Source organism: Lithobates pipiens, unplaced genomic scaffold (assembly GCF_037356315.1).
Source record: "Lithobates pipiens isolate NorthernLeopardFrog02 unplaced genomic scaffold, aLitPip1_a1.2 Scaffold_19, whole genome shotgun sequence".
NCBI lineage: Eukaryota > Metazoa > Chordata > Amphibia > Anura > Ranidae > Lithobates > Lithobates pipiens.
In genome coordinates, this window is record NW_027507764.1 from 83,593,865 (window position 1) to 83,617,549 (window position 23,685).

The window sequence follows — 23,685 nt, forward strand, 5'->3', positions numbered from 1 at the left end:
TGGACATTGTTATTGGACATTCCGACAACAAAATACATGGATTTTTTATGATGGATGTTGGCTCCAACTTGTCTTGCATACACACGGTCACATAAAGTTGGTCGGAAATTCCAAACGTCAAGAACGCAATGACGTACAAAACGTTTGACGAGCCGAGAAAAATTAAGTTCAATAGCCAGTGTGGCTCTTCTGCTTGATTCCGAGCATACATGGAATTGTGTACACACAATCGGAATTTCCGACAATGGATTTTGCCTACTACATGGTCAGCATTTCTGACAAAATGCTCACATCGCACATTTTCCGTTGGAAAATCCATCTGTGTGTACGGGGGATAAAGCTGGATGCACGTTATACCATTTTTTTTTTGTTCAATTTCCTTTAAATTTCCCCTCAGCTATGTAGTACCAGGGCCTGCCTGATTGCATACAATTTGAAAGTGTTTAGGTTTCACCTCATATTATATGGTTTTGGTAAATCTAAAGGAAAATTGTACAAGAAAATTTTATAACATGTAGCCAGCTTACGACTGCCGATTCTCAGTCTTCAGTGAGAAGAGACCAGCTGACTGTCTGCACTGCCCCTCCAACACTCATTGGAGCCTGGGCTGTGGAGGAGGAGGGAGCGGCTGGCTCAAGCTCTCAGGAGAATGCTGAGAGGCTTAGCCAGCTGCCGTATCAGGCATTATGGTGGATCCCGACAATAAAGTCGCTTTAAACGAGCTTTGACCCTACTTCTGCTTTAATCTGTCTCTGTACAAGGTGTTATATTGTGAAGGACTTTATGGTAAACTCTACCACAAGGTGAAGTCAAAGCATGGTCTGCATGTTTTAAGTAAGGACTGGCAGATTTGGGTGTGAAGTGTGCAACTCTCCCAACTCTAGTGCCCATCTAAGTTGAACAAAACAAAATAACTGAGGAACTTGAGAGGAGCTCACTGTACTAACTATGCGATGTTAGTACATCAATCTCCACGCTGAGCTATTGTGTTCTGACCACCAGAATACACCGGTCAGCGCTCTTAGCCATTGGCAGATCTTTTTCGGTCATGCCCTTTTTACAGAAGCCGGACGTTCGGCTAGACTGCCGTACACATGGGCTGAATGACGGCCGATTTCTGTTGAACCTGTGTACACGGGGCTTAAAAATATCAACATTGTATATTTCTGGTAAACCAAGTTTTATATTAAATTCTGTAGGTTGAAGAATATTTTCATTACCTTAAAGTGTAAGTAAACCCCCCCATCGTTTCAGCCAAGAAAGCTGCCATCTTGGTCTCTGTTTAATCTGCAACTGCCATGATGCTGCACATGTGATCAGTTTAGACACCAGCCATTGGATGTTTTGACAGTTTGGTTAAGGCCGCGTACACACGAGAGGATTGTCCGTCCAACTAAGTCCGTCAGACAATCCGACAGACAGTCCGTCCTACTTTCGAATGAACGGACTTGACCACACACGATGAACAGACAGTCCGCCGAAAGCTTGCGCGATGACGTGTACAGCACGTATGACGGGACTAGAAATACGACGTCCAATACACTGCAATGCAACCTTTCGCCGTGTAAATCCTTTCTGAGCATGCGCCATACTTAGTCCGTCGAACTAGCCTACTCACGAGCGGACTGTCCGCTGAAACCAAAGTTGGACGGACAATATTACGGAAATTCCGAAAGACTTAGTCCGCCAGACTGTCCGCTGAAAAAGTCCGCTGAAGCCCACACACGAGCGGACTGTCCGCTGAAACACGTTTCAGTGGACTAAGTTGGACGGACAATCCTCTCGTGTGTACGCGGCCGTAGAGCACAACCAATGGTAGTGTTACATTTCCGGCACATGTCGGAAATGAAACTGTTTTATGGATGTATTTTCGTCTGCTTTAAGCATAGTGGGCGAGATTTGTTAACACTGGAGCACACAGAATCTGGCGTAGCTCTGTGTAGAAACCAATCAGCTTCTAGGATTTATTGCTGAAGCTTAATTGGACAAGCTGAAGTTTGAAGCTGGTTACTTTGCAGAGCTGCACCAGATTCAGTGTGCTCCAGTTTTAGTAAATTCTCCCAGTTTATACATGTAGCAAGGTCCTGGACCATTTTAGGCCTAATGATGACCTCCAGAGTCAGGGACAGCTGACATCCTTCTCTGTAGAGTGGGTTACAAGGCATGGTGGATGTACTGCAAGATGAAATGGTGGGCGCCAGACACTTTTTGAATGCAAAGAGATTTCTTGTCTCTTGAACAGAACTGTGGGAGAGAGGGTTAGGCCCAGGACACCCTTGAGTAGATGCAATGATAATTGGTAGACTCTAGGACTTCTATAGGCAGACAGCTATACAGGTGATGGTCTCCAGCCGGACACCACTTTTGTATAGGTAGAACTGCTGTCTCCGATGGCAACAATCTTGTAGCAGTTACTAACAGTAATCATGTTCAACTATTGAAAACACAAACCGTCACTCACTGTGGGTCCTCACATGACAAACTCCCAGTCTTTCACTAACCTTCAGATCCACTAGCCACAGGATCCCCCGAGCTCCCCCACTTTTAGCACTCAGTATCTTCCTCAAGCATCACCCCTGCTTCTCTGCTGGGCCTCTGGCTTGGCACTCACAGATACTCTTCAAACGTCACCCCTGCTGACCCGCTAGGTCCCTGGCTTGGCACCCACTGATGCTCCACAATCATCACCTCTGCTGTCCTGCTGGGTCCCTGGCTTGGCACTTGCTGAAGTTTTCCCACTTCTTTACCGTCCCCGGCTGATGAGAAGACTGCTCTAGTACTGGCCTCAGCTTATTCACAATGGTCTCCGGTAACAAGGTGGATGGTCCCTTAGTAGCGACAGCTTCCCCTTCTACCTCCGACCATAGCTGGTACCCTGTGCGGCTGAACCGCTACTTCTGGTTGCACTACAAGCCAGCAGTCCCAACCCTGCGCTGCTTCTCTTGCTTCTGAATAGGCCCTTAGAGAGCCTAACAGCCAGATGTCCCCGGAATAGGCCTCAGGATTCCGATCTAGCAGCCCAGGGCAGAAAAAGCACACGTCCACCCAGACAGCCGTCCAGGAGTTACAGAACCCCGATCACCTGACTACATCCAAATAAATAGGCTCTCCCAGCTGGCCAAGGGACCAAAGGAAATACCTGCCCATTGGCTGAGACACTGCATCCATTCATGTCTGAGCTTGCAAAGCCCCTGTCTTATCTAATATCACTAGCACAGTGCCACCCAGCGACAGAAGAGAAAGGGTTCAACAAGTCCAGAGTTAGAGAATCAATTGATCTCCTAACAATTGGCCAAGAAATATCGCCTGGCAACTAAATTAAATAGCAACCCTGCCTAAACATCAGGGTGCTACATACATAATCTTACGGAAAGATGAATTGTTATGAAATGATCAATCTTTATTTCTGCTGAGGTCTGTGTCATTGGATTACTCTCTTTATGTGAGTTTCTGGCCTATTGCAATAACGTCATTAGCAGGGTATTTAATTTGAAAATACATACTGTAAATAACATACATAAATACAGAAAATACTAAAGTAACTGTATAACAATATTATTTTGATATTGCGCATGAATGCCTGATGCTATTCAGCTTTGTGCCCAACTATTATAAGTTGGGTATGCCTTGCAGTGCTACAGTAGCATACCACACTCATATATCTGGAATATGTTGGGTGTTTGAACCAACCTGAATCTGTCATGTTCACCGAAAGGAACCTATAGGCCCCTTTCACACGGAGCGGATCCGTTCTGATCCGCTGATCCCCGCCAGACAGACGGATGACAGGTCCGTCTCCACTCACTGTGCAGAGACAGGACTGTCAGAGTCCCATTCTCCTCTATGGGGAGATCGGAAGAAAATGTACAGCCTGTCCGTTTTCATCCGATCCAAACTGCTGGACGAATGACGATCCAACCTGCTGGACGGATGGTGAACATGTTGCCATCTATCTGTTTTCAGCTGATTTTCTCAGATCAGATGTCAGCAGACACATGTCTGCTGACATCCTCATCCCCATAGAGGACAATGGGTGGCCCAAACAGACAGGCGGAAACTGAAAGACGTTCCCGATGTGCTCGTGTCACCCGGACACCGCGCATCTCGGATCCTTCAGGAGGGCTCTGTGATTGGCCCTCCTGATCACATGACAGCCATGTCCAATCACAGCCATCATGTGATGTAAACAAACAGCCAGTTGCTAGGCAATCAGCTCTCCTCTCCTTACACGGAAGTCGTCGCTGAGGAGAAGAGAGCGGATCGCTGCAGCTGGCTGGTATTCAGTGAGTATGAGCTGTTTTTTACAGATTTTTACTCACTGATCACCAACGTAGTCTAAAACACAGTGTAAACACAATGTCCCCACACACGTCCCCAAAACACACATGTCCCCAAAACGCACATGTCCCCAAAACACACATGTCCCCAAATAATAAACACACATGTCCCCAATAATAAAAACACGTCCCCCACATATGTCCCACTAAAATCATGTTCCAATGATTATCTGCACACATATGTCCGTGATCACCTGCACACATTTGTACATGATCATTTGCGTACATATGTCCGTGATCACACAAACCAATTATTATACACTTAACAGAATTTTTTTTTACCAAAGACATGTATCAGAATACATTTTGGCTTAAATTTATGCCAAAATTCGATTTTATTGGATTTCTTTTAAAATAGAAAGAAGAAAATATTGTTTTTTTTCCCAAATTTGCGCTATTTTTTTGCTTATATCGTAAAAAATAAAAAAACTTAGTCATGAATAAATATCACCAAAATAAAGCTCTATTTGTGCAAACAAAATGATAAAAATTTCATTTGGATACAGCGTAGCATGACCGCGCAATTGTCATTGAAAGTGCAAGAGCGCTGAATGCTGAAAATTGGGCTGGGAAGGAAGGGGGAGAAAGTGCCCTGTATTGTAGTGGTTAATTTAATAAAGGCAAATAGGCAGTTCATTTTGCATTGGAAGTTGCATTTTGCAAGGGAATTTTCCCCAGAGCTTATTGAATGTGATGAAATTTCACTTTGCAAAGAGTATCCCCAATCATGTGCAAGAGAATTTATAAAAAAAAATAAAAAATTTGATGCACATGATTGGATAATGGAATTCAGCAGAGCTTAACCTTATTCTTAATCAGGGATATGCAATTAGCGGACCACCAGCTTTTGCAGAACTACAACCATGAGGCATAGCAAGACTTTGACAGCCACAAGCATGACACCCAGATGCAGAGGCATGATGGGACTTGTAGTTTTGCAACAGCTGGAGGTCCGCTAATTGCATATCCCTGTTCTACATGCTCTGGGGAAAAATCTCTGGTAATGTGCAACTTCCCTTGCAAAGTGAACAGCCTATTGGTCTTTACTGAATAAGCTTGACAATGAGGTTGATTTAATAAACAGGAGCAAAGCTCAAGGAGATGTAGAAAGTACAGGACCTCATAACAACCAATAAGCTGTCAGCTCTTCACTCCATTGGAGTGATCTCAAATCTGATTTGCTGCCATAGGTTACTGCATTGTAAACATTCTCCATGTCTTACAGAATAAACTGTGTATGTCCTTATACAAAAATGAAACTTATAGAGGTTCTTTGGAAAAAAAAATTTACGCATTCCACTCATTCCACTTGCAATGGTGGTGGGGATGTTTCGTAAAGTCTTCTGGTCATTAACTTGTTATGCATGTCAATTCCCTTTCTAAAAAAAATCCCTGTAAGCATCTATTACTAGTATTACTTATTTCCTTGTCACAAATAATACTGTAGTCATTGAAATAATCAGATTTTATATATTTTTTTTACAGAGTGTTAGAGCATCTGGACTCATCCTTCTGGAAACCATTTTGTTTGGGTCACTTCTTCTCTACTTCCCAGTGAGTACCAATATTCTATGATTTCATGTTTGGAAAATTCTTATTCTATATAAAATTGCATAATGTGTGAGCTAGAAAAATACCCAGAGGTGACAACCCATGCTCAGTTGTGGGACCTATTGTTGAAAAGCTGTTGCAGATATGACTCTTACCACCTAGGACACAGTTTAGAGCCCTTCTTACTTTATTGGAAACAACAGGAACACAAGGGAGATTACTTATTAAAGCTAGGGAGTGCAAAATCTGACTTCAATTAAGCTTTGACAAAATACCTGGAAACTGGTTGGTTTTCATGCAGATCTGCACCAGGATTTCCACTCACTCCCCGATTTTAGTAGATCAACTCCACAGAGACAGAAGAGCTTAGTCATGTCGTTGAATTAGCAAGAACATTAAATTAAACATACCACTACCACCTAGTAACAGAAATAATAATCACAGTGTAATGTATGAGAATGGTTGATGCACCTATGTTATGTATCAACAGCATGCCAACACCCCCACTCAACAACTACTTATCATATAAATTCCATCTTATTTCAGAGTTCTTCATACTTTAGCCATAGCCATGGTTTTGTCATAGCATCTGCTATCATCGTGTAATTTTTGCAGTATTCAAACACATTCACATTTTGTTCCATGAAGTCTTGGAGGTAATGATGTTTGTCATCAATGTGCCTAGACCTGGCATTGATCTTTCCACTCTTTGCAAGCTTTGTACAACTGTTAGCCCTTGTACACACGGTCAGAGATTCCGCTCCGTCACAGTAATTCCGACGGATTAATTCCGGAAGAGGCCCAGAAGTGGTGTTGCATACACACGGTCGGACAAAGTTGTCGGAAAATCCGATTGTACATAACGTGATGACGTTATTTCGTTACGACGGGACTACGTTCAGGCTAGTAGCCAATAGCTTTGGTCTAGGAATTTGATCTGAGCATGCGTGGCACCTTGTCCGTAGGAGTAGGCTACACATGATCGGAGTATGTCCGATAGGAGCATTTTGTCGTAAAATATTTCCGGCAAGTTGGAAAAGTTGGTCCGATGGATATTCCAACAGAAAAAGTCTGATGCAGACCACACACAGTCAGAATATCCGACAAAATGCTCCGATAGGAAACATTCCGACGGAATCTCCGACCGTGTGTACAAGGGCTAATTGTCCTCATATTAACAGTTGACAGAGATCTTCAAGTAGCTGACACAACCAAATGACAAGCTTAAAGAGGAAGTTAACCCTGATGGGTTTACTTTCTCTTTGATTCCCTGCAAAGGTAAAGCATAATGGACTACTATGCATCGCATTGTAGTCCATTATGTGCCACTTACCTGACACAGGAGCCAGCGAAGTCACCACTGTCCCCTTGTGTACAGAGCCTCCATCTTCTTGGTGGGTCTCGCTGCTCCGGCGCTGTCATTCAACGGAGCCGCGAGGATGTCACTCCCACGCATGCGCACGGGAGCCACCACTCGCGGAATATCGCCGTTAACAGCGGCGCGCTCAGTGTGTCTGTCTTTTGGCAAATATCTCCTAAACCGTGTAGGTTTAGGAGATATTTCTTGGACCTACAGGTAAGCCTTAATCTAGGCTTACCTGTAGGTCACAGTGGTTTGTAAGGGTTTACAACCACTTTAAGCTGCTGAAATGTACTGTGTTCAGCTTGAGTAAAAGATAATGACATGAAATATGTTTTTTGCTGGACCAGCATATTGGGCTTTTCATTGCCTATTTGGAACAAGCAACTACATGTACATTTGCAAGTACTCTAATCCTTTGAGTTCTGGGTCAGCATTTGCAGATAGTCTCAGATTAATGTTTTCAGTCTGTTTTAGGTATTCCATAACTTTTAAAAGCATTCCAGTGTCTTGGTTTTGCTTTTATCTTTTTAAGAGAGTTTTTCTGTTGCTGTAATGTTGTCCCGTTTATCTGTATCTGCAGCAGTGTTTTGGTACTTTGGTTGTAGCTGGGTCCATAACCCGTTGGAAAGCTGCTGCAGATATTATTCTTACCATGTATTTTATTGCTAAACACGTGGCTGAACCCTTTTGGCTATGTGATGATGGAATCAACAGGAAAACACAGAGGAAGAAAACTACATCATAACCATGTAGCTTCACTAGGAAGAGCGTAACGTTAAACACAACAAACCCACCTAGTGGTATAAGTAAAAATCTCAGCGTAATATATGAGAATGGTTGTTGCACCTATTTCTGTATAAACATCATCAGGGCCATCTTTAATAATGATTGGGCCCTGGGCAAAAAAATTCTTAGGGCCCCCCTCCCCCCATGCAATTTCGCTCTCCACCTTCTCTGAGACATATAATAAATAGCAGCTAGATTTAAAATCAGTTTACTGTATCAGATCAGGCAGCGATTGTGATTGGTTGCCAGAGGTTACAGCATATCATTACTGCTTACTGACTGGTTGCTAGAGGTTACAGCACTCCTTAAGGCTCACTGATTAGTTGCTAGAGGTTACAGCACTCCTTAAGGCTCACTGATTAGTTGCTAGAGGTTACAGGACATGATTTCTGTTTGTTGATAGGCTGCTAGAGATTACAGTACAGTAATACTGCTCACTGGTTGTTATAGGTTACAGCACATCATCTCATCACTGCAGGGAGGCACGATATACATATGAATGCTGCCTTTATTTACATATCAATGCTGTTGGCCTCAGCTATTTCCATATGCATGTCACTGCTATTTACATATAAATGCCGGTTATTTACATGTAAACACAGGGTCTGCGGGTGAGTCATCGGAACACAACAATAGGTCAGAGCTGGGCAGCATTAGTAGCAGCATTTCACACTGAGATATCAGGACACAGCACAGGACTAAAACCTCAATGGACAAGGGAATGTAAACTGGGATAGTTGGCAAGTATGAGGCAGTTGCTTTGGGCCCCACAACAATGACAGGGCCCAGGGCAGCTGCCCCTTTTGCCCTGCCTTAAAGACAGCCCTGAACATCATGCTAACACAAAAAATTGAAAATTTGATTCAACAATTTTATTTATTTACAAGTCAAAGTAATTATGTTTGGGATTATTTGGGGGCCTGGAATCAGATGGACATTTTAGAAGGGTATTAAACCTAAACAAATGTTTACTTATGCCATGTACACATGACTGGACTTTCCAGCAGACTAGGTCCATTCAAAAAAAATCAGACGGACCTAGAAATAGAACATGTTTCAAATCTATCCGACGGACTCAATTCTGATGGACTAAAATTGGGAAAACCGTTCGTCTGTGTGCTGGTCCGACGGACCAAATACGACGAAAGGGAAGCTATTGGCTACTGGCTATTGAACTTCCTTGTTTAGTCCCGTTTACGTCATCATGTTCAAAACGAACGGACTTTCGAGTGGACTTAGTCCGTTCGTGTTTGGCCAAGTCCGTTCATTCCGAAATTCCATCGGAACTCCCCTGAAAGTCTGTCAGAACTCCCCCGAAAGTCCGTCGGGAAGACCATCCGACCAAGTCGGCCAGAAAGTCCCGTTGTGTGTACGCGGCATTAGAAAAAAGTATGTTCGAGACAGGGGATTAGGATGTGCCCAGGACCAAAGAAGGTACTACCCTGTTAGCAGACTCTCATGTAATGAAGAAATACTTGGTGACTGGTTATACGATTAATAGCAAAAAGTAACCAATCACAAATAGCCATTGATCTTGTGATTGTTTGCCTTCCCCAAAAGTTTCACGAAAATGGGTTTTACATTAAGGCAGTTTTCCTATTCCTACCGCCACAAGTCTTTGCTTATAGCTGCTTATGTTTTCTGAGATATTTCGACATCTCTTTCATGTGTATGGCCTGGTGATAGGGAATAATTCAGTGTGCTAAATATAGGCCAGAGGCAGACATTTTTTCTGTTTCTGGGCTCCATATGTTTCAAAGAATGTGCCAAGGGCTAACAGGGCCAAAGCTTGGCCTAGCTCTGAATGGGTCAGAATTTCAACTGAGGAGTCTGAGGTCACTACTTCAATTTTAAACTGTAATTAGGAGGACAATGACGGAGGGTGGGAGATCCTTGGTGTTTGTTAATAGTTCACTTAGTGTTTAATTGGTATGAGAGCCTTATGCCCTATACACACGGTCAGTCTGATTTTTTCTGACGGATTTTTCCCTAAACTGGTGTTGCATACACACGGTCAGACAAAGTTGTTGGAAAATCTGATCATTCGGAACATGATGACGTCCGTTCATTACAACGGGACTACTTTGAGGCTAGTATCCAATAGCTTTGGTCTCGTACTTTGATCTGAGCATGCGTGGCACTTTGTCCGATCGGAATTCTCTACAAACGATCGAAAAAAGTCTGATCAGATTTTTTTTGTCGGAAAATTTGAGATCCTTCTCTAAATTTTTTTCCGCCGGAATTTCCTACGGAAAAAGTCCGATAGAGCCCACACACAATCGGATTTTCTGACAATATAATCCAATCAGACCTTTTCCGTAGGAATGTCCAACCGCATGTGTACAGGGCATTAGTTTATTATCACTGTTCCAAAATACCAAAAGCTTTTCCAAAAGAAAAAAAAACAGCATTGCCTACCAACCTTACACCTTGTAGCTTTTAATGCACATGGTTTTCTTCCAATCTACAAGTGCATGTCAAGAAGGTGATGCTTTATTAGAAAAGAAAAAAACACACATAATGGAGGCAAACTATGGAAAAGAACTACGTATAGATATGACCAATTAAAAGGCTTGCAAGAGAATGACATTATGCATCTAGCATATGCGTTATGCTATTATAATATGTTATAGGAATGGGCCTGACATTTAGATATGACATTTAATGTGGCCATATTCCTGTATAAATAGCTACTGCCTGTACATGGTATGACCTTGCTTTGGGAATTGTGTGGATTATTAAAGGTTCAGCAAGGAAAAAGGGGAAGGTAACACTTAGGCTGATCTTTCAATACCGCTAATGATGAAAAACAAGCTGCACCAGTGCTTCTTTTCCAGGCTACTAATTATAATCAGTCCTTTATAATTACTTTCTAATTACCATTATGAGCTGTAACAGTGAAAGTGGACACTTACGTTTAAAGCTATAGATACTAGTGGGAATATCTGCGTAAATGGTGGAAGCTTTGGAAATAATTTAGTAAAGAAATATAATTTCCCTATTAAAAAAAACTCTATCTTTTGTATTCATCTTCACCAGTGACCTTTTTGTTGAATTGCCCAGAGTCCTTTTAATAGAGGGGCACAAATGACTTTTCCCAAGACCACCAAAAAAGGGAACACCAAACAATAATGGAGCCTAATCTCTGATGTCCTAAAATAGAGCCTTAGACCTCATAAGGCTCAATTACCAAAGCAGTATACAAAGATAACAATCTTTATTTTTAGCCATGTGACTGTTATTTTCAAACCTCATTGGATGCCACTCAAGATATAGATAATTTGGGAAAATTCATCAGTCAAGATTGGTTGGTCCAGAGGTGTCAACATTAATTGGTAGTAACCTATGGACATGAGATTGTTCTAGGTTTTAAAGGATAAATTCACATTTTGAACATGTTATACCCATCTTTAGAGTGTAACATGTTTTAGCACCTCCCTCCCAAACCTCACTGCCTTAACCACTTGACCACTGGGCACTTAAACACCCTTAATAACCAGACCAATTTTCAGCTTTTGGTGCTCTCACATTTTGAATGACAATTACTCAGTCATGCAACACTGGACCTATATGAAATTTTTGTCCTTTTTTTCACACAAATAGAGCTTTCTTTTGGTGGTATTTAATCACCTCTCAGTTTTTTATTTTTTGTGCTATAAAAGAAAAAAGACCGAAAATTCTATGAAAAAATTAATTTTTCTTCGTTTCTGTTATAAAATTTAGCAGATTAATAATTTTTTCTTCATAAATTTTGGCCAAAATTTATACTACTACATATCTTTGGTAAAAATGAGTACAAATTGGTGGATATTATTTGGTCTTTGTGAAAGTTATAGAGTCCACAAGCTATGGCGCCAATATCTGAAAATTGATCACACCTGAAGTTCTGACGGCCTATTTCAATTCTTGAGACCCTAACATGCCAGAAAAGTACAAATACCCCCCAAATGACCCCTTTTTGGAAAGAAGACATTCCAAGGTATTTAGTAAGAGGCATGATGAGTTTTTTGAAGTTTTCATTTTTTCCCACAATTCTTTGCAAAATCAAGATTTTTTTTCCTTTTTTTTTTTTCACACAAAATTGTCATATTATCAGGTTGTTTCTCACACACAGCATATGCATACCACAAATTACACCCCAAAACACATTCTGTTATTACTCCCGAGTATGGCGATACCACATGTGTGAGACTTTTACACAGCATGGCCACATACAGAGGCCCAACATGCAGGGAGCACCATCAGGCGTTCTGGAGCACCCAGGACAATTCTGACATTTCTCTCCTACATGTAAAAATCATCATTTATTTGCTAGAAAATTACACAGAACCCCAAAACATTATATATTTTTTTTTAGCAAAGACCCTAGAGAATACAATGGTGGTCGTTGCAAATTTTTATCTCACACGGTATTTGCGCAGCAATTTTTCGAACGCGTTTTTTTGGGGGAAAAAACAGTTTTGTGCTTAAAAAAAAAAAACGTAAAGTTAGCCCAATTTTTGCATAATGTGAAAGATGAAGTTATGCTGAGTAAATAGATATCGAACATGTCACTCTTCAAAATTGCACATGCCTGTGGAATGGCGCCAAACGTTGCTACTTAAAAATCCCCATAGGCGACGCTTTAATTTTTTTTTTACTGGTTACATGTTTTGAGTTACAGAGGAGGTCTAGGTCTAGAATTATTGCTCTCGCTCTAACGTTCACGGCGATACCTCACATGTGTGGTTTGAACACCATTTTCATATGTGGGCGGGGCTTACGTATGCGTTCGCTCCTGCATGCGAGCACATGGGGACAGGGGCGCTTTAAAAAAATTTTTTTTTTTAATTGTCCATTTTACTTTATTTATTTTAGTTTGACATTTTTTTCCCCCAAAAATTTTTTTTGATCACTTTTATTCCTATTACAAGGAATGTGAACATCCCTTGTAATAGGAATATGGGATGACAGGTCCTCTTTACAGTGAAATCTGGGGGTCAATATGACCCCACATCTCACCTCTAGGCTGGGAAGCCTGAAATAAAAAAAAAAAAAGATTCTGGCTTTGATTGTATTGGTGAGTTGGTAGAAGCACCGGAGGGCGGTGAGGGGTGGGGGGGGGGGGCGTCTATGGCTGGGTATTGCAGGGTATCACCAAGTATGGCTGGGTATCTCCGAGTATGGCTGGGTATTGCTGGGTATCTCCAAGTATGGCTGGGTATGGCAATTTATGGCAGGGTATTGCAGAGTATTGGCGGGGTATTGGCAGGTATTGGCGGGGTATTGGGGGGTATTGCAGAGTATTGGGGGGTATTGCGGGGTATTGCAGAGTATTGGGGGGTATTGCAGAGTATTGGGGGTACTGCAGAGTATTGGGGGTACTGCAGAGTAATGGCAGGGTACTGCAGAGTATTGGGGGTACTGCAGAGTATTGGGGGTACTGCAGAGTATTGGGGGGTACTGCAGAGTAATGGCAGGGTATTGCAGAGTAATGGCAGGTACTGCAGAGTAATGGCAGGGTATTGCAGAGTAATGGGGGGTACTGCAGAGTAATGGGGGGTACTGCAGAGTAATGGTGGGTATTGCAGAGCAATGGCGGGTATTGCAGAGTAATGGCAGGGTACTGCAGAGTAATGACAGGGTATTGCAGAGTAATGGGGGGTACTGCAGAGTAATGGCTGGTATTGCAGAGTATTTGCAGGGTATTGCAGTGTATTTGCAGGGAACTGAGGGGTAAATTCGGTGAGCAGCGATGTGGGCACTGCAGATGCAGCCCACATCGCTGCTGACACCGATCTCTTTCCCCTCCGCTGTACCGATCGGTACAGAGAGGGGGAGGGAGGAACCGGCGTCATAACATGACGCCGGTTTGTTTACAAGTGATCACTCCGTCATTTGATGGAGCGATCATGTGGTAAACGGCCAGTGGGTGGGTTCCTCTCCCCAGCAGCAGCTATCACATTTAAAATTGGCATGGCTGTGGGGGTTATTTACGAAAGGAAAATCCACTTTGCACAACAAGTGCACTTGGAAGTGCAGTCGCTCTAAATCTAAGGGGTAGATCTGAAATGAGTGGAAGTTCTGCTGATTTTATCATCCAATCATGTGCAAGCTAAAATGCTGTTTTTTTATTTTCTTTGCATGTCCCCCTTGGATCTACAGCGAATTTACTTCCAAGTGCACTTCCAGTGCAAATTGGATTTTCCATTAGTAAATAACCCCCTCTGTGTCATTCATTTACAGAGAGATCTGTGAATGTATGAACAACAAGTAACATCTGCCACCACAACAGATAGCTTGTAGTTCTCAATGGACTATGAGTGCACTGATCAGCACACTTGTAGTCCATTCAGTCTTTCTCCACCTTTCTAACGGAAAGCCTAGAGGTACAGGCAGAAAGCTGGAGGAAGAGTGTGCAGGAGACTGACATTGGACCCACAATCCACTAATCTTGGTGCAATACTTTGTGTAATACTTTGCATACTGTGCAATACTTGTGTAATATATATATATATATATATATATATATATATATATATATATATATATATATATATATATATATATATATATATACACACACACATGTCTGTTTACATCTGCTTACATCAGAGTCTATCCAGGTCAGGTAAAAAAAAGGAAAAGGTCTTTGTCCTCACCATTGGAGCATTCAGGGCCATGCACCCACACCATCACGAATGTCACATTGGAACACAGCGGCTGTGTCTGTGCAGCCACGTGTCCCAATAGACATATATGGGACTGCCAGCACGGGAATGTATGCAACACCTGTGCATTCCTGTGCTGGCAGAACTCAGCCCTGCATGGCACATGGAAGTAATCAGCTGTGTAAATGAGCCCTAAGCCTGCTTATTTCAACAAAAGCTAATTTTGTTATTTTATCTTTTAATGGGCTATTGGTTTTTATCTTGTTATTTTTGGATGGAGCTCTGCTTTAAGCCCCATACACAAAATCGGACTTTCCGACGGGAAATGTTCAATGACAGGCTGTTGTCAGGAAATCCAACCATGTGTATGCTCCATCGGACAATTGTTGGCGGATTTTCCGTGGACAAATGTGTGTTGTCGGATTTTCCGAGCGTGTTTACACAAGTCTGTCGGACAAAAGTCCAAAGTACAAACACGCATTCTCAGAAAAAAGGACGAGCCAGAAGCGGTCGGACTTATAAATTAGTGTTCATAATGGAGAATTAACATTCGTGGCATGGTAAATTATGAAATCTCGAAATGCAGCGCACAATTCTCTTCTTCTTTAATGGGATAATGATAAAGCTGCTTTGCTGGTGATACTGATGGAGTTATTGCAAACTAATTTTCAAAGGCTTTTTTTTCTAGTGATATCAAGAATAATATTATTATGATTTTTTTTTTAATTGGGCAAGTTACCACAACACCATTATCTCGTTGGTGTCCCTTGTCACATGTTATTCCCTTACTTACTACAGCGTGAATCCATTTGGGGTAGGCTGGATTGGGCCATCAAGATTTGAACGAAGCCTATTTTATATGCCTTTACAAGGTTTTTTTCATTACAATGATATTTACCATTTGCAACAATCTTAATTGTTATGTTCTCTTTTGATAAAATAAAAAATGTATGGATAAAAAAAAATAAAAAATAAAACATGTTTTCCCTATGAAGATTTAGTGCTGAAATCTGGTTATTTTTTGGATGAATAGCATTTTCTGAAATGCTATTTATTTCCCAAAGAGCAAAAAAGGCATAATCACACTGTGAAAAAATCTAGTAAGGTATTTTAAATTGGAAATGTATAATATCTGGCAACCTCCGACAGACAGTGAGAATAAGCAATTGATCCTGCAAAATGTAAAAGCAATTAAAAATCAATTATTGTACTATGTTATATTATCTCCCTTAGCAAGTGTCAGAACTCAGCCATGTGGGTTTCTTTTGGGAAATGTAATTTGTAGATGTTAAACTGTCAGAGTTGATATGGGGAGCTTGTATCCGATAAAGTTTTAGACTCAGTAGAGGTCGTATAGTAACTGTTCTTCGTTTAATACCAAAAAACTATTAAACTATAGGTACCCAGTAAAGATTTTTATTATTTAGTGATGTGTACTGGGTATTATATTTCATTGTCCCACTCTTATCAGAATGTCTCCAGTAGACACCAAAAAGCCTCAAGTGATATTACCTGTTTAACCACTTGCTGCCCAGGCCAATTATTTAATGTTTCACGCACATGATAAAGCCGTAGTAAACTGCAGCCTATTTTTTTTTTTTTAACCTGCAAGGTAAAGGCATAATGTGCTATTCAACCAAAAAATTGATGTCAAAGCAATAACTCCAAGGCCAATAATAACACGTTATCTCCTCTGATTCCGCAACATGGCTGGTTGACGAACGGGCGTTCAGAAACTAAATGAAAAGCGCAAAATGAAATTTTGAAATGTTGGATGTGAGCTTGTTGTCGGAAAGTCCGACCGTGTGTATGCTCCATAGAACATTTGTTGGCGGAATTTCCACCAACAAATGTTTAATAGAAGGTTCTCAAATTTTCCGACAATAAAACTTGTTGGTAATTCCAATCGTGTGTACACAAGTCCGACGCACAAAAGTCCACACATGCTCGGAATCAAGCAGAAGATCCGCACTGGCTATTGAACTTCATTTTTGTACGTCACCGCGTTCTTGACGTTCAGAATTTCCAACCACATTTGTGTGGCCGTGTGTATGCAAGACAAGTTTGGGCCAACGCCCTTCGGACAAAATTCCACGGTTTTGTCGGCGAACAGTCCGATCGTGTATACGAGGCTTTAGACCTGGTTCACACTAGGGAGATTTCAGATGGACTTGTGTTACACAGAAAACCATGACAATGGCAGTCACATTATTCTCTATGGTGCCCATTCACCTTAATCCAGCACAGCATGGCATGTGTTTGGAAAAGGGGCTGGTGCTATTTTGGTGCAGTTGCTGTACGATTTTGGCACCATAGAATTTAATTGAAATGCACCAAAATGCATGTTAAAGGCATATACACCTGTTTGTGACGCGTTTTTGCAGGTTGTTAAGGAGTTGGCACCCACTGGCATCCTAACAACCAGGGACTCATCCCTGCTGACAGCAGAATGTTAACAAAGGAGCCTGTCAGTAAAAAAAATGGTTTTGGGATCCCACCACAATCCTTACCAGGCCTGTCAGGTCTGGTATAAATTTTATGGGTGACACCATGCCAGATAAAAGGCAAGAGGTCCCCCCACAAAATCCATACCAGGACCTTCGGGTTGACATGACCCCATGTAAAAAAAAAGCAACAAAAAAAATGGTGTGGGGACTAGAGTTGCCACCTCATCCCTTTAAACCCAAACACCTTTGAATTACTCAGGGTCTCAGGCTAATTAAATGCAGATAAGGCACCAAGTGAGTTTAATTACCACCTTAATCAGCCACAGAACCTGTGTAATTAATATGTGTTCGGGTTTAAAGGGATGAGGTGGCAACCATAGTGGGGACCCTCCTAAATCATACTAGGCCACATGCCCTCAACATAGGGGGTTACTTTGCCGGAAGAGGGGAAGCAGCTGGCAAAGCAGCTTGTCCCAATGTGGATGAGGACAAGGTCCTCTACCCCACAACCACAACCCTGGCCCGGTGGTTGTGGGGGTGTGCAGGATGGGGGCTTATAAGAATCTGAAAGCCCCCGTTATCAATAAGGGGGCCCAAGATCCCGGACCCCTATACTCATTCACCCAAAAAATTTGTCCGTAAATAGAAACACAAACACACTTTGTGACACAGTTTTTTTTTACTCATTCACATGGGGGGGGGGGGGGGGGGTACCTGGGGCCCCCTTATTGTTGAGCACATGTGCCTGCCAGGCTGCATGTTCGGAGAAGGATCTGGTATGGATTTTGGGGGGGCCCCATGCCCCAGCCGAGAATCCCTGGTTGACAGCAGGTGCTGACTCTTTAACAACCAGCATCCAGTCTCCTTCCCCTACCAAGTATCAAAAACAAATCAAATCGCAATCAAGTCGCAATACGTAATTGCACTGAAAATAGGACCAAATTGTAGCAGAACTAATGTGAACCAAGTCTCAGCAAAGTGATTGATGAATAAAATACTTGAAAGGTGACAAATGCTCTGTTTTCTCTTTACTGCCTATAGTGATACTCCTCTTCCCTTCTCTTCTCTTGTATGCAGCATGGCACTTTGCAGGAGCTGCCTCTAAGCATTCACACTTGAGCATTTTTAGGTTTATTTCCCTATACCTAACTCCTGCTGACTATGCTCATCATGCAGAATCCCAATTATTTTTAATTGTCCTTATGCTCAAAGTACATGAGTTTTTGACCCCATAGACTTTAATAGAAGCACCTGTATACACCATATTGTCAAAAGTATTGTGACACCTGCCTTTACACGCACATGAACTTTAATGGTACCCCAGTCTTCCGTAGGGTTCAATATTGAGTTGGCCCACCCTTTGCAGCTAAACCAGCTTCAACTCTTCTGGGAAGGCTGTACACAAGGTTTAGGAGTGTGTCTATGGGAATGTTTGAGCATTCTTTCAGAAGTGCATTTGTGAGGTCAGGCACTGATGTTGGAACGAGATGGTCTGGCTCACAGTCTCCATTCTAATTCATCCCAAAGGTGTTCTATTGGGTTGGGGTCAGGACTTTGTGCAGGCCAGTGAAGTTCCTCTTCCCCAAACTCGCTCATCCATGTCTTTATGGACCTTGCTTTGTTCACTGGCCCAAATCATTTGTTGGAGGGGGGATTATGGTGTGGGGTTGTTTTTTAGGGGTTGGGCTTGGCCCCTTAGTTCCAGTGAAGGAAATTCTTAAGATGTCAGCATACCAAGACATTTTGGACATATGCATGCTCCCAACTTTGTGGCAACAGTTTGGGGATGGCCCCTTCCTGTTCAAACATGACTGCACACCAGTGCACAAACAAGGTCCGTAAAGACATGGATGAGCGAGTCTGGGTTGAAGGGACTTGACTGGTCTGCACAGAGTCCTGACCTCACCCTGATAGAACACCTTTGGGATGAATTAGAGTGGAGATTGTGAGCCAGGCCTTCTTGATCAACATCAGAGACTGACCTTACAAATGCGCTTCTGGAAGAATGGTCAAACATTCCCATAGACACACTCCTAAACCTTGTGGACAGCCATCCCAGAAGAGTTGAAGCTCTTATAGCTGCAAAGGGTGGGCCAACTCAATATTGAACCCCATCAGACTAATGCCTTGTAAACACGGTTGGAAATTCTGACCACAAAATCCGTCGGATTTTTTCGACGGATTTTGTCCTAAACTGGTGTTGCATACACACAGTCGGACAAAGTTGTCGGAAAATCCAATAATTCGGAACGTGGTGACGTTCACTCGTTACGACGGGACTACGTTGAGGCTAGTGGCCAATAGCTTTGGTCTTGTAATTTGATCTGAGCATGCGTGGCACTTTGTCCAATCAGAATTCTCTTCAAACGATCGGACCTTTTTCGTCGGAACTGTGTGTACAAGGCATAAGACTGGGGTGCCATTACATTTCTTGTGTAAAGGCAGGCGTTACAATATTTTGACAGTATAGTGTATGTGTGATATGCATGTTTTTGCACCTGAAGAATATCTCCTCTCTATAACTGCTCTTCTTCCCTTGCCTATAATTGATATACATGCAAAAAGGACTGTAGAACACCGGTAAAGTGCCTGAAAGATGCCTGAAAAAACAACTTACAGTCACCAGGAATATGATCTGTGTTCAGGCATGAGGCCCCATTCACACTATGATGCACAATGTCCGGCATCACCCATATGCATTTTTTTGGTGCTTGGCATGCTACATGCATAAGGTAGTTCATGCACCTTTTTTGAGCATCAAGTTTTGCACGTGTAGCCATGTTGTTAGCACTACTGACAAACAATCCCCAAATCACCCAACTACCAGATTTCATGCATCCTTTCCAGAGACAATGAACAGTCTTTTGCAAGCTTTGTTTTTGTTGTTTTATTGGGGGTTACAACTTGAATAAGGGTAGGGATATGGGATGCCCATGGAATGAATCATTGCCATCATATTTAAAGAATTCAATACACTTTAAACAAAGTTAGAGCCTGAAGATTGAATGTGCATGTGCATGTTAGTATAAATCTTCTCCTGCATCCCCATGCAGACTATTACTCCTCCTGAATTTCCATGCAGACTACTGTTCCTAAGAGTTCTCCATCCGTCACCGTGTGAGGGACAGAAAAATCACTTTTGACCGTGTAAAAGCAATGGTCTTAAATCTCTTCACGTCCTGCCCAAAACTTGCTGCCTCCTGTACAGACTTGATTCCTCCTGCACAAACTTGTAGTTGCTAATTGAAGTATGACACATCCTCCTCTATTGGGTAGTATAAGCCCCTCTACTGGCTCTGGTAACTTGCTGCTACTAGATCTGAGGCCCACAGAACCTCTCCCCAGAGGCCTAGTAGGTTAAAAGCCTGTCTTCTAGGAAGTGGACTACTGCTCCCAGCCAGCCCAACTTGCAAACCATGTGCCCTCTTGCCACACTGATTTGATACAGATCCCCACAATCTCTTCTCTCCATGACTCCTCACTAGTGATGGACGAACTTCCGACGGGACGTTTCGCGAACGCGAAACGCGAACGGACACAAACGTTCGCGAAAACGACCGTTCGCCGCGGGCTCCATTGACTTCAATGGGAGGCGAATTTCGCAAACCTTTAGGTCGAATTTGCGGCCACGGGGTAATTATTAGGGGGTAGCACGTAGTCCCACCACCTGGACAATAGCATAATACATGTATGAGGTGAATTTGGGATCGATAACTACAAGCATTTTTTTTTTATTTGGGAAATTGTTCTGACAATTCAGGACTATGGAGCTAATGAAGGCAATGGAGGAGAGGGAAGGTCAGGGACCAGGGTAGGCAAACAAGAGGGTGCAGGAGATACAGAGCACTGACAGCAGCACCGTAATACAGAGCACTGACATCAGCACCGTGACATACAGCGCTGACAGCAGCTCCGTGACATACAGCGCTGACAGCAGCTCCGTGACATACAGCGCTGACAGCAGCTCCGTGACATACAGCGCTGACAGCAGCTCCGTGACATACAGCGCTGACAGCAGCTCCGTGACATACAGCGCTGACAGCAGCACCGTGACATACAGCGCTGACAGCAGCTCCGTGACATACAGCGCTGACAGCAGCTCCGTGACATACAGCGCTGACAGCAGCTCCGTGACATACAGCACTGACAGCAGCTCCGTGACATACAGCGCTGACAGCAGCTCCGTGACATACAGCGCTGACAGCAGCACCGTGACATACAGCGCTGACAGCAGCTCCGTGACATACAGCGCTGACAGCAGCTCCGTGACATACAGCGCTGACAGCAGCTCCGTGACATACAGCACTGACAGCAGCTCCGTGACATACAGCGCTGACAGCAGCTCCGTGACATACAGCGCTGACAGCAGCACCGTGACATACAGCGCTGACAGCAGCTCCGTGACATACAGCGCTGACAGCAGCTCCGTGACATACAGCGCTGACAGCAGCTCCGTGACATACAGCGCTGACAGCAGCTCCGTGACATACAGCGCTGACAGCAGCTCCGTGACATACAGCGCTGACAGCAGCTCCGTGACATACAGCGCTGACAGCAGCTCCGTGACATACAGCGCTGACAGCAGCACCGTAAGCAGCCCCAGGAGGAAGTCAGCACAGCACAGGGATGGTGTGATCCCCTCATAATAAGAACCCCCAGGAGGAAGTCAGCACAGCACAGGGATGGTGGGAGCCCCTCATAATAAGAACACCCAGGAGGAAGTCAGCACAGCACAGGGATGGTGGGAACCCCTCATAATAAGCAGCCCCAGTAGAAATATGACACCGCTCAACCTCTTCAAAGAGGAGGGTAGGGGCATATAGTACGGTGTGCTTTTTTGGGTCAGGGAAGTGAGCCAAATGAATTAAGAAGGTCTGTGTGCTTGATTCCAAAAATTGTTTATAGACATATACATGGTCTACTGATCACATGTGTTGAATTCCTCCGAGATCCATGCCTCATTCATTTTTAGAAATGTGAGGTAGTTAACACTGTCGTGAGCTAGGCGAGTACGCTTATCGGTCACAATCCCCCCTGCTGCGCTGAACGTCCTTTCGGACAGGACACTGGATGAGGGGCAAGCCAACAGTTCGATTGCAAATTGGGCAAGCTCTGGCCAGAGGTCAAGCCTGCCCACCCAGTAGTCTAGGGGTTCATCACTCCTCAGAGCGTCCACATCGGCCGTTAACCCAATGTAGTCGGACACCTGACGGTCTAGGCGTTCCCTGATGCTGGATCCGGATGACACCTGTCGATGGGTCGGCTGAAAGAATGACCTCATATCCGAAGTCACCAACACATCTTCAAACCGGCCTCTTCTTGCAGGCGCTGTTGGATTGGTACCCGCAAATCCTTCTCTGGGAGTGGGAATTGCTCCTCTGCCAGCGCACGCAAAAGCAGAATGCAGCATTTCTCGAAGCAAGGCCTGGAAGTGCTGCATTCTGACAGCCCTCTGCGACGGCGGTAACATTTCCGCCATTTTGTGTTTGTACCGGGGATCTAAGTACGTTGCCACCCAGTACTGGTCCTTGACCCTCATGCTTTTTATACGGGGGTCCCTATTAAAACACTGGAGCATGAAGGCCCCCATTTGCACTCAAGCGGAAGGTATGTGGTGGTGGTGGTGTTGTTGGTGGTAGTGTCTTTGGGGGTGCACATAGCAGAGAGTGAAGAAGAGGGTGCAGATCGAGAGGATGAGGAGGGTGCAGAAGAATAAGGCTGAGTGAGCCACTCAACCAAGTCTGGTGCGTCCTTTAAAGTAATTGAACGCACCTTCTGCAACTTCCCACTTTGGCTCAAGGCTGTTGCTCCTGCCCTACCCCTACCACCCCTGCGGAAGGGCCTGCCTCTTCCTCTGCCTGTCATTTTTTAAATCACCCTGTGACAAAACTCTTAGTCCCTATACCGCTGAAGGACTGCTGCAGTATAGGGCAGCGGTCAGCAGTAGTGCACGTCAACCCTATGTATTGTGGACCGATAGCGGTCCTTACAGAACAGCAGACTGTACTGCACTCAGGCCTATGTACCGTAGCACCCTATACCAAGTTACCAGTCCTTATAAAAACTTTTGTGGACCAAGCAGGTTGTGTGTTAGTGTTTAGCAGACTGTGCGTCAGTCCCTATACCGCTGAAGGACTGCTGCAGTATAGGGCAGCGGTCAGCAGTAGTGCACGGCAACCCTATGTATTGTGGACCGATAGCGGTCCTTACAGAACAGCAGACTGTAACGCACTCAGGCCTATGTACCGTAGCACCCTATACCAAGTTACCAGTCCTTATAAGAACTTTTGTGGACCAAGCAGGTTGTGTGTTAGTGATTAGCAGACTGTACGTCAGTCCCTATACCAATGAAGGACTGCTGCAGTATAGGGCAGCGGTCAGCAGTAGTGCACGGCAACCCTATGTATTGTGGACCGATAGCGGTCCTTACAGAACAGCAGACTGTACTGCACTCAGGCCTATGTACCGTAGCACCCTATACCAAGTTACCAGTCCTTATAAGAACTTTTGTGGACCAAGCAGGTTGTGTATTAGTGTTTAGCAGACTGTGC

At 43.6% G+C, this 23,685-nt stretch overlaps 1 protein-coding gene across 1 annotated transcript in view; it reads left to right on the forward strand.

Moving 5' to 3' along the window:
• GPR158 (G protein-coupled receptor 158) overlaps window positions 1-23,685 on the forward strand; it is a 378,250-nt gene that overhangs the window by 262,747 nt on the left and 91,818 nt on the right. The window contains exon 5 of the mRNA XM_077490989.1: window positions 5,823-5,891. Within this exon, the coding sequence (XP_077347115.1) occupies window positions 5,823-5,891 (69 nt within the window). The remainder of the gene's footprint in view (window positions 1-5,822; window positions 5,892-23,685) is intronic.